Source organism: Pelecanus crispus, chromosome 5 (assembly GCF_030463565.1).
Source record: "Pelecanus crispus isolate bPelCri1 chromosome 5, bPelCri1.pri, whole genome shotgun sequence".
NCBI classification, from domain to species: Eukaryota; Metazoa; Chordata; class Aves; order Pelecaniformes; family Pelecanidae; genus Pelecanus; species Pelecanus crispus.
This window is the reverse complement of record NC_134647.1, coordinates 31644571-31657369: the sequence shown is the minus strand read 5'-3', so window position 1 is coordinate 31657369 and position 12799 is coordinate 31644571. Positions and strand designations below refer to the sequence as shown.

Below are 12799 nucleotides of genomic sequence, written 5' to 3'. Positions count from 1 at the left end.
TTCTCAATTACTCTAGTTTTAGTTGTAGAGGTGGAAGATATAAGAATGGGAACAAAAATCTTTTTTAAAGTCTCCTACCTCATTATTTGGGTCTTGAATGACCTTATAAAGAGCTGGTACCAGTGGTTTTTTTCGGTGCAATGTAGCTGCATAGCTGGAAACTTGTGTTTCAGGTAATACCTAAAGAAAAAAAAAAGGTGTTACCCAATAAATTGATGCTTCCAAGTATTAAAGATCTCCACAAAAGGATTCAGTCTCATCCCAACATCAAGAAAAATTCCTGAAGTTCAGTTAATTTTCAGACTTGTAACTGAGTTCATTCAGTATCAGTTCTTCTCCATATGAATAGCATTTGGGGGCACATACCAACTTTCAGGGTTAAATACAAAAGCAGTTTCAGATTTATCTTTCATAAAATAATTTGCTCCAGCTTGATATGAGGACTCTTCTTCTTGATATTCTGTACTTAACAGGCACTTTTCAAAGTCTTTATCAAATCAACTTGAATTATTCAAGAGGTGTGGATAATCCAGAATGAGCATGGACAGTGTTGAGTCCCACCAAGCAACCATGTCTGTGGATTTTGCATCCTTGGCTCCTCAACAAGTTTCCAAAAACAGCACATAATGACTTATTGTGTATCATCAATGATGTGAAGAATTACTAATTCTTAATTTAAATCACAGATTTAATTTCATATCAGTCATGAAATTCAGTTTTCTTGTTTATGCATTATCTTGTATTTCACTTAGCATAATTAGCAACATGCAAAATAGCTTCAAAATACTTCAGTTTCTTCATGACAAAACAATTTATTTTATGCAGACCATAGGAAAAAAAAACAGCCAAATATTTTTGTTTAATATTTTTTTAAACTCCAAACATTTTTATTTTAAAAAGATTAGTAGAAAATTTGTTCAATTAGAAATTTGGGCAGCGTTATCCAGCTGTTAGTTAAATTCTATCAGCTTGATCTACACAGAAATATATACTTTAAAAAACCACATTGCTATAGCAGTGTTCTGCTCTACAATAATAAACTACTATTAGAACTATGCATTGCGTATTATGTACCATCTGACTCATTTACATAAACCTTTGAATGCTTTATGCATTATAAGAAGTTGAAAGATCAAGTAATAGATATTTAAAATGTTAGTTATTGGGTATTTAAAAAGAAAAAAAAAAAAAACCAACAATGTTCAGTGGCATAAAGCCAATGGTATAGCTATCATTCATCTTCTCAGCTCACCTTGAATTCTGACAGCCATTCTTCCACAACACCTCGTTCTGATCCCAGCATTTTCTTACTTATTTTGCTTCTCTCTTACCTTTAGAAGAGAGAAAGGAAAAAAGAAATTTATAAATAAGAGTTCTGGCAGCAAAACTTAGTTTTGTAAAATCCTACCCCAATGAAAAGCTGTTAACATATTTTCAATAGAATTATATATCAAAACAGTAGGAAAAGTTCATTTTGGACAACTGGTCCCATTCTCTAACAATGACTAAACTGATCTCTTCAGACTTCTAGTCAAAAGTAGTGCACATTGATGGGGGAGAATAAAAAAGGATTCAGTACTTCAGGCCAAAATGTACATTATTTAAGACAAACACATCATCCCATTCTTGCTCCCTTACCAAATATAGTACAAAGAAAAGACCAGTGGAGCAAAGTAAAGAGCATCATGGAACAAATGTGAGACATTGTAATGACAGTTCTACATACAGCTCAAAGTAAAACAGTTTCGTAAAACCAGTTATTAGAAATCCTAATAGTGTTTACTCCTTAAAGCCCGTTCTTAAAGAATTTTGAGGCTTCTCGTTCAAACTACAAGATCTGGCTCTCTAAAAGTATGTTGGAATTCTCAGAAACAAAAGAAAAGAAAACTTGCAAGGACAATTGTGGTTACTATTTTCCATTTTATATACACCAGTCATATTCTAATCTCTTTTGAATTCTCATAAATTTAATTCTCAAGGCAATAGCACAAATGTTTAAAACACAAGGCATCATTAGACACCTTTGCTTGATGTTTAAATAGGTCTAAACAACTAGGGTTATTTTGTCTTTCTGTGTGATCTCAGTACCTGTGGAAGTCATGAAGGTCCCAGAAAATTTTAATCTGATGAAGCGAAATGAAGCTGTAGCCTAATACTAAAGACTAAAGTCTAAGAATAGTGACCTGAAAAGGGATATTTTACTGTTTCCTCAATTTATAAGAGCTGTTTGAAGCCATACTAGACATATGAAGACAGTGATTCTTAGTTAAGGTTTCATCAAAAGTTTATTTTTGACAGTACCTGCAGATTAACAGCTACCTGAACAGAAAAAAACGAAACAGAAAAATCTGAGAAGGGACACTGTATTTTAAGAGATAATTTGGTCACTTTTTTTTTTTTTAAAGTGGATATTGCTATATAACAGTTATATGCAAAGTCATCACACACTACCATGTATCTTTACAACATTTTTCCTAAAAAATACAAATACACATCAGCTTCAAAGCCCTTTTTTTTTTTAATAGATAATGGGTGACTTACTTCAGCAGAAGCACTGACAAACAATTCTATAAAATAACACAACACAACTAAACAGATCTCTGCAGACAAAGGTTTCCAAAGACATGCTTTTCAACAGATAGGGGAACAGATATCATTCATCAGAATGAGACATGGATATAAGTTAATTTAAAACACCACAGGACACGCTACAGAAGAAGTTGAGATTTAGTTCACTTTGCCTGGGAAAAAACCCATTTTCTACAGAAAGTGCAACATTCAACTTTACCTCTTTAAAGAAGTCAGTTTTCTAAAGGAGGAAGAGGAGGAGGAATGCAGCAGTTTTTCAACCTGGGATGCATTTGTCAAGCCTTCAAGTACTGCCCCGTTTTCTGAAAGGTGAAAAGAAACTCTGATGGTTACAAAATAAGGAGAAATACAGTAAAGTAAAGCAAACAGTAATGTATGTGTTTTTTGACCTTACACATTGAAGTTTATCAAATCCATGAAAGCATGTTGGGGTCCTTCTGTAACAAAGCAATTTGCCATTGAAAAAAAAAAAAAGAAAAAAAAAAGGCTCAGCATTTTAGCAGGGGAAAGCAGGGAGGGATTGCCTTCATCCAAAACCACAACTTTGTCACTTACGTGGAAAACCCTTATGTATTAGTGGTGCACAGTACTACAAGCACACTAGAAAGGAAAACTGAAGCACTATTTCATAAGAAGAACAGTGCAAGAAAGACGCAAGATGAAAGAAAAGAGTAATACTTCTATAAAATATGAGCTGAATAAATACCCTGACTCTGGACAACATACACCTCTTAAATGGAATACATTAAAGACTCTTCCTTACTATCATTGTTCTTAATACATATTTCTCACAGACCCAAAATTTCAATGTCACTGCAAAAATCATGTATTACACTAAAGTTCACCTTTCACTGCAGATTCCCTTCATGCTGAATATGAGGTAAACAACACACAAATGAGCCCACTTTAAGTAAATTAGAGGATTTCAGTATCTGGAGACCTCTAATAGGAAACTGAAATGTACAGCAATGGGTGTATTCCATTCCATACTGCTTGTTCAATTACTTACTTTTCCAAACTGCTGAATTACTAAAAGGTCCCTTTTTTCTTCCTCCACACTAATTAGAAATAGGTTAGCAGGAGGTATCATCCTTTTCAGGCTACACTACAAGTGAAAGCTTTTATCACAAGATGGTATACACGAACAAATGTCCTCTATGAATTTTCTAAAATCAAATGTTTTTAAAAAAATACCACTCCTTGCAGAAATCTTAAATAATACACTGCTGAATGAATGAAACTCAAATCCTCGTCTTCTTTCCCTGACAATATTTATCAGGGTTTGAAAAAATAAACAAATTTCTATCCTATAGGCACACTGTAGCTGATTACCTACAGATTTTTAAAGATGCACAAGAGACCTGAAAGAGAAATATATGTATGTATTTAATTTATTATCAGTTGCTTCTTGTAATTATCAGGCATGCATCTTCAAGACAGAGTATCAGGTGTGTAAGAGTTGATTCAGGACTTCTAGAAGCTTCCCAAGTTTTACAACATGCTAGAAACAACTTTTACATCCAGACATGGCATCTCATATACACTACTCTAGAAATGTCATGGGGTCCCAACTAGCTCTAAGTTACTATGCTTGCTACCTAGAGGTTCAATTCCTAACCTGCTATCCCTAGTGTCAAAACCAAAGACACAGATCCTGGAAATTCACTAGGCGGGCCTTTCCAGAGCTCCATTAAGTTAGACATCATTTTTTCCTGGATAGGAACTTAAGTTACTTTAGCCCCAAAGCAAGAATCACAGTTACATACCAGCAAATCAGACAAGGGAACTATTTCTGTACAGTTTCCCCACAAAAGGACTAAGCACAAGCAGATGTGCACAGACCTGTTTGGAAATCAGGCTGTAACAGTTCAAAATTTTTCATTCACTTGTCATTTTGCTTACAAACCAAACCTGCAGGTTTTCTAGAATTAAACCGAAGTAGAAGTTAATAAAAAAAAAAAAAATTAGAGTCACAAATGGGTTGGAGGGGTTGAAACTGGTTTACACATAGAAAACAGTAAATAACTGTCCTTAAATCAGAGGCAAACATGAGCTGTAACTCACAGCCAAAAATTACCCTCTCCCCAAAATGATTACTTCAGCTTGGAAGATCCTGTTAAAATCTGGAGGCAAGTAGCTGCTCTCCTCCAGCACTATGTCAACTCCAAGAGACTACACTGACTCTGTATGAAGTTGATTATTTCCTTGCAGAAATCTTGCAAGGGGGAATTAAGATTATGCTTAAAATCAAACTAACAAAAAAGCCAAAACCAACAAAAATACCCCATGCCAAAACACAAATCCCCCTTCTCTTTACACTCCAGTGAACAGCAATATGTATGGAACTACAGCACAGCTCCAGCAGGAAAGCAAAACTTGTATTCTACAAGTTGTATATATACAACTTGTATTCTACTAGTTGCTACACTGAGCACCAAATACTATTGCATATTTTAAGTAGCAACAAGTGTTCTTCGAGCTACAGCACCACAATTCAGAGCAAGACTGCAAGGAGAACACTAAGCAAGCTAACTTGCAGAAATAAGGAAACGAACAAGGCTATCAAGAAACACATGCATCAGGCCAGTAAAAATGTGGTAGTTTGGAGGAAGAGAAGAATGCTACAAATAAGTGAAATCAATGAATTGAAGAATTATCAATTCTCCCAAGTCAGGATTTTAACTGGCATACCTAAAGAAATTACAAAACCACCAAGAGTCACAAGAATGATTCAAATGTCTTACTGTGAACGCTATAGAGATCCCAATGTTCCTACTACAGTTAAGTCAAAAACATTAAGTATCATAATGGCATAGCACCTAACCTACTTAAGAAATTAACTCCTCTTATGGAATTCTATTGAGCCTTACAGAAAGTCCACATATAGCTATTTGTCAAACAAGTCAACTCCCATAAAGTTAAAAACAACCTGTGCTGGTGTCAACAATTGGGTGCAGTTTGATATTATAGTTAAGCCCATCTAGTGGCTAGCTACCATGAAAAAGGAAAAGTTGACCTTCCCCTCCAGTATCCCACATGTTTCTGTCCCAGCGTTTGTGCCATGCCTCAACCTTCAAGCAAGCCCTGTTTGGGGACTTCTTCCAGTGTAAGTCAGCTTCAGAGCCAAAGCCATACCTGCTGCCTAGGAAAGCAGACATCTTGAAAACTGCTGAAGAACACTACACACTTTAAGAACAATGCCAGAAACATTGCCAGTGCATGCCAGTGCACAGTATTTTCTTACATGTGGTACAGTAAGATTTTAACAGTGCTACTTTGAAAACGCAGAGTAGTTTTTGTTAACGTTGTACGCGATAATCTCCAAAGTATGCAAAGGGTTAGAATATGGGGCATCTACCACAGGAATCTTGTGCTTATTCATCCCTGAAGAAAAGGACACTGTATAGTGCTTTTTGTGTATTTGTTAGGAGAATTTGTTAGGGGGAAAGAGAGCTTTACAGAATAGATCTTTTGGGGCCACCTCTACTGTACAATCTGTCCATTTTCACTCAATGCACATTCCACAGGCAGCTTCGTGTGGTTGGTTATACAAATACAGCTAGTTGTCCTGATGCTTTCAGGATGTTTTTGACAGGGTGTACATTAAAGACCAATAATATGAACTGTATCCCAGGAGGAAAAGCACCTTATCTATGTGTCAGTCTTGCACCACATTTATAGAAAAACATAAACACAAACTATTCATTTCTCCAATGCTACATTTGCATCCTTCCCGGAAGACTTCTTCAGATGTTAAAGCTTATTTTGCTCGTGTCGTTTAAAAAGGATGTAGACATATTGCTCTGCTGTATCAATACGGAAGTAGCCCACACCCATTCCAGCTAGGATTACTGTACTAGTTTGGTTTTAGGACAAATCATCTCTCCCTTTCAAATTATCTGCGTGGATATTAAAAATATTTTCAAAGACTTGTACAAACAGGCAAGATGGTCAGGTCATGGATTTATGGTACACTACCTCTGCACTGACTCCCTACAAGAAAACTTCCAAAAGCACACTGAGCATCTTAGCTCAGTGCCTAGTGGCTGTGCCTCCCCACTGTGCCCACCCATCAAGGCACCCCGTCGGAGTGGGGAGCGCTGCCCCATCTTGCACCGCACCAGCCAGGCTGCACCTGACACGCCTGGCCACTTTTGCTAGAGAGGAACACAAGCACAACAGTTGTGTGACTGTCTCAGCCTGACATGCAGACTGTACTCTGGGACTTTCACATGAGCATCTGCAAAGCACACCTTATGCTTACATTCACTCCGTGGTTTGATGTACCTCTTGGGGGGAGAATATCAAGCACGATGTGGGTGTGTCTCTAAAATAAACTGGTTCAACTGCATTAAATCCTGTGCATATTTATTCAAAGTTGAAGCAGCCCGAACTAAGAGTATTGAATTTCATTTCCAGAGTGTTCACATCTCTCCCAAAGCAAACAAAATACAGGGAGTGTAAGAGATTTCTCATGTTTATTTTAAAAAGACTACATTTTTTTTTCCTACTATGGCTCAAAGGTTCTTATAATATGCAGGAAGGATAATAATTAAGCAGAAATTTAGTTACTAGTAACAGAAATAATTAAATATACTGAAATATTTTTACATATGGACTGATTGCTAAGGTTCCTTAAATACCAAACAAGCAAGCAAGTTCAACTTCACACTAAAGCATGGAACAGAAAAGTTATAGTTGGGAACACAGTCACTCAATGTTAAGATCAAATATAAAATTCAACTACTGAAAAGCTTCCCCAAAAAAGGCACTTAAAGTTTTCTTATTCATTTGGCATAAAGTGGCAGAATGAGAGACATAAGGCTGTTAAATCATTAGACCTGGAATCTTTATGCTTAATATTAAAGCTACAATATTCTGTTCTCAAAGGAAGTCACAGTCTTGCACTGTAATTCTGCCAATTACAGTTGAGATCTAAACAGAATTTTACCAAGCAAAAGCACTCTCCTAGCTCTTGCTTTGCACACAAATAAAAAAGTACGAAACAATGGGTTAACTCCTGATGTTAATACATGAGCTGCCTAGACGTTTTAAGAACTTCACTTTCATTGGGATATATGAGAGAGCACTTCACAGCTTTGACTTTCCAGGTATACTTATGATGACACTTTGGGGAGGATTAGACTAGTTATAAAATATGTATAAACCAAGAGACAATGAAAATGAAGTTACCAACAGCCTGAAATACCATGAGATTATGTTTAAATTACAATCCTTTTATGTGCTTACCTAGAAATAGATTCCCATTTTAAAGATACCTTTCATATAATTCACCATTGTCTATATTGTTGTCTTTGAAAATATCAAAATCTGAGATAAAACTTATTATAATATACTATCAAAACAATGAAACATAAAACTTGGGTAACTGCCCAAGAACTTTCGGCTTCTACAGTAACAGATATGAAAAAGGGATCAGTCAACTTCTCTCATCAGAGAGCACATTTTTCACTTACATTTAGAGTAAAAACATACTAAATACATTATTATTTACCAGTCTGCATGTAAACTACTAACCAAGATCAATTTGCAACAGCAAAATGATTACCCAAATAATCAGAGCCAACAGCACTCACCATATAGATATACCAACTATTACAGTGAGGATTAAAAAAAAAGTGCTACCAATTACATATTAATAATTGTTGACATTTAAGAAGATATGACTATTCCAGTATGCAGAGGTTTTCTTGTTGTTGGTTTGCATTTTATTTGGGGGTTTTGTTTGTTTTAAAGAAGCCAGGATTTTATACTGGCTTCAAAATACATGGGGGAAGTTACATAAATGGGACATGCACTTCAAGAATGAGTTTGGGGTTTTTTTTGCCATTATATACTCAATGTCACAATGCTTATAATGTAATTGAGTCCTAGCTGCATGAAGAATAATATTATGTATTTTTACCTCAAAGACTATGGCAAGAATATTTTGCAATTAAAACCTGGACTGTCTCAACAAAAAGAACAAAGCTTTGAGCTGCATGATCTCTTTCCAGTGCCACTCATCCAAGTGAAAATTACTGGCTGACTGTAGGTCTGAAAGAACAGAGAACTCAATTATCAATATAGCTTGTTCTTCCAAGCTACACATACACTCCTCTCATATCTGTAATTCATTATTGAACATGGAAAGAAGTGTATTTAAAGAAAGATTTTTCCATGCTACTTCTGTAAAAAAGTAGCATGGAAAGCATCAAGAATGCATCCTTACTCTGAACTAAATCTACACTCAATTCCTTTGATCCAGAATGTTCATAGATCCATAACAAGAGCACCTTTGTTTAATATAATTAACACTCTGGGAAGCAGAATAGATAAAAGACAACATGAGATAAGGTGGTCAGAACTACATAGGAAACATCCTTCCCCACCACACACACACACTTTAACAAGACTGGTGAACTCTGGAGAAAGGAAACCAGGCAACATGCTGACAAACGCAGATAAGAGAAACACAGTTTGAACTTCTCATGATGAATTATTCCTGAATGCAGAGGTTTAAAAGACCAAATGAAAGAAGACTGGGTAATACATTCAACAACTTAATGAAAACATCTGCTCAGGAATGTGTCAGTAGCCAGAAAAGAAATCAAGATGTTTGACTACAGAGAAATGGTGGTACAAAGTAAATTTGAAAACATGTTAAGTAGAGCATACAAAATTGGTAATATGCTTTTATTTGAAATACTGGCCTACATTTGATTCAAGCAACCTAAAAATAAGTATGTATAAGGCAGAAAAGTGTTTAAGAGGCAGTTAATGACAAAGAATGTGAAAAATAACATCTAACCTCGATATGGGAATAATTTAAAAAATAAAAAAAAAAAAACCAAAAAACCTCCGTGTCTTAGAAGCACGTGGAATTAAGTGGCAGAGAAGGTAGAATGGATTTTTTTATAACAGAGTAATACAAAAAGAAACATTAAAATGTAACAAGGTAGAAATGTTAGACTGCTAACAGTATACTGTTTCTCATACTATGAGTAAGACTCATCATAAAATATCATGAGGGCAATGAGATGTTAGATAAATATTTTAACACCTGTTTTACGTAATTACTTATTTTGTAGAACAAAAAGAGTAAAGGAGAAAACTTAATGGTGTAAGCTAGCACTTAATTGATATGCTTTACAAAAAAAATTCTCCTAGGAGCATCTGCTTCCTTAATTGCTCAGTATACAGGCGTATACAGCTTCATCCAGCTACTGTCAAGTTACATCCTAGACTATATTAAACAGCCATGGTATGGTCCGATTTCCACACTGGAAAAGGGATTGACTCTCAAGCTAATTTGATCCCAAGAGAAAATAAGACCAGCCTTGGGAATGTTCAATTTTGGTAGATTACTTCTTGTACTTATTTAAAAGTACATGTATTATAATATATGTTTCTTATAATAAACATATCACGAATGCCATTGTGGTTTCTTTCTATCCATCTATGTAAATACATTATTCTATCACCATCAGATTTAATAAACACTTATACAAGCTGCCATTTTGATAAGGACATAAAAAAAAGTTTAAAAAACCGTTGTCCTCAACAAATCAGAACTACAACTGCACCTTGTTGTTACAAACAGGTGCAAGCATTCTGCCAGAACTCTCTTGGCCATACAGTTCCACAGGACAGAGAAACACAAACTTCCACAAGGTACAAAACTGACAAAGGCAGAAAGAAACAAAACATTCTCTGGACAGTTACTAATTTAAATCATCAGCTCAAGCATTGTCTTTAATAGAGAGAGAACCCTCTTCCAGCTCCGGTTCTTAGGTAATTTAACTGCAAGCATGCATTCCAACTTTAAAATGTAAATGCTGACATATTCTATATGCGGGATTTAGGTTGCCAGCCTTATTAGCCAAGCCTTAGTCATGCAAAACAACTTGGATAAGACATTTCTTCCCTGCCCACTCTGACTCACTAGTAATAACCAGGCTAAAAAACTTTCCTTTTGGATACCAGCAACAAAGAAAGTTATGTGAAAATGATGGGAGAACGCCTTACCACAGTGAAGTCAAAGACGATTGACAATACTCCTGGAAATTTTCATGGTACCATACTTGCACAGTGAGCTCTGTTTCTTATCAAAAAGGTCACATCAGTTTCAGCTGCTGCTAAAAAATGGGTAAAGACACAGCCCATCTGTTCCAAAAAGCCTCCTCTAAGTCATTTCAAGCCCTAAATTATCTTCTGTGCCTTTTCAAGCACCAGGAAGTTCAGCTGCCAAACCTTCTATCTTTCTCCAATCACTACAGTGAAACTGTGCTTTGCAGATACAAAATTGCTGAAGACAAACAATTAGGGCAGTGTGAATGAAAATACAACACTGAAAACACAACACTGAAAACAGACACTTTATAACAGAGTTTTAAAAAAATGTTTTAAAGCTGATGTTTTCATTGTATTGCACAGAGTAGTTGTAGAAAGCTACCGAAGTCAGGTGATTCAAGAAAAATTTAAGTCCTGTTTGTCTCACAGAGTCTAAGAACCTGAATAAAAACAATTGTACACTTGTAACTAAATCCCTCTCTTAGGAGTTCATGCAGTGAATGAAGCAGAAAAGAGAAGAGTTAATATGATCAAGAAAGTAGAAGGAGACATTTATCTTCTGTATATGAAGAAAGTACTTCTCTACTTTACTTACAGGATTTGGGAAACAATAATATAATAAAGAAATTACCCTGCAGCCTTAAATACAGGAAAACACATGTTAAATATACTATTATAAAGATTCGACGCACTTAAAAATATAAATACATACACACGTAGATTAGCCATAGAAATGTTACCTTATTCTGTCAGCACCAGTTTCCTTAGAAACAACTTCATGTAGTCATCCTACACTAAAGCCAAAACATTCTCGTCAGGATCCTGTGTGATAACCCATCCTATGCTAAACAATACAGCCTCATCGTCCCTTTGCATCAGATCATATGCAATAACTCTTCCTATGCTAGTTTGTCAGCAACTGATGAATTTCTTTACTTAAGAAAACATTTCTATGCAAATTACTTTCCGTGTAACCCTACCTCTCCCAAACACCTTCTTGGTTCACAGTTTTGGTTCATGAAGTAAATTAAATCTAGAAAGACTTAACTAAAGATAGAAAATGCATAGTAAAAATGGAGCCTAAAAAAAAAAAACTAACAGCAAACTAACACTTGCAAAACCACAGTTATGAGACACCCACTGCTAAGTACTAAAAATGAGCAGGCATGAGCAAGGAGAAATCTTGAAACAGAGTTTCTGTGGGAACAAAAAACCAAAACAAAATTAAAAACCAAAACAAAATGAACAAAAAACCCCACACCACCAAAAAAACCCTTAACACACACTTTGGAACAGGACTGCAAACTTTATACTGAGAAAGATCACTATCTTGCCTGCAAAGGAAAGAAATGCATGCAGAAACACTTCTAGAAATATGAACTGTAGTTTCTAAGCAACTTCCCATTTTTGAACTGTAACATCCTCAACTGATAGAAATAAATGTCTGCTATATTATGAAAATAGCCATAGAAATTAAGTCCTCTCTCAATTCCAGACTAATAAAATATCAATACATATTTCTCACTGCAGCATCTGCTACCAACTGTAATTCACACAAACTGGAATTTAGGTTATATATTCATTACTTAATTCACCTAACCTCCTTTCTTCTACCGTAAGTATTCCCAGAGAGATCTAACCTAAAGGATCCTGTGCTGAAAGTAATGAAATTCCTCATTCTAATCTTTCCAACTTCCCGTTGGTAAAACCTTCAGCTCCAGGAAGTAGAGTGTAAGTAAATGAAGCTGAGGTGACAGATTCCTCCCCCCATCCAGACACTTCTTACACAAACTCTTAAGTGAGTGGAATCTTCAAATTTATTTGAATTTACTTCAATTATAGCTAAAATTATGTCATATTACTGATTTTTTTTAATAATACAGTAAGAATACAAAGTTCCAACATAAACTTTCAAAATGCCAGAGTTAAAGGTCCATGAGCATTAGCATATATTCCTTTACTGCATGATGCCATAAATTTCATACGTGTGACTCAGATACATCATTCACATTTAAGACGTATGATTTTCAAGGATAAAATTAATTCTGATTGATATTCTGGTCTTGCTTTTCCAATACAAATTCCCAGACTTTAAAAAGCAAAATGAACAACAAATATAGTTACATGAAACATCACT

General features: G+C 35.4%; 1 protein-coding gene across 3 annotated transcripts in view; it reads right to left on the bottom strand.

Moving 5' to 3' along the window:
• HYCC2 (hyccin PI4KA lipid kinase complex subunit 2) overlaps window positions 1-12799 on the bottom strand; it is a 56380-nt gene that overhangs the window by 29891 nt on the left and 13690 nt on the right. For all 3 annotated transcript variants that reach the window (XM_075711353.1, XM_075711354.1, XM_075711355.1), the window contains 3 exons: window positions 2789-2891; window positions 1253-1331; window positions 79-180 (listed from right to left, as the gene is read on the bottom strand). In XM_075711353.1, coding sequence (XP_075567468.1) covers window positions 79-180; window positions 1253-1303 — 153 coding nt within the window. In that variant the 5' untranslated portion in view covers window positions 1304-1331; window positions 2789-2891. The remainder of the gene's footprint in view (window positions 1-78; window positions 181-1252; window positions 1332-2788; window positions 2892-12799) is intronic.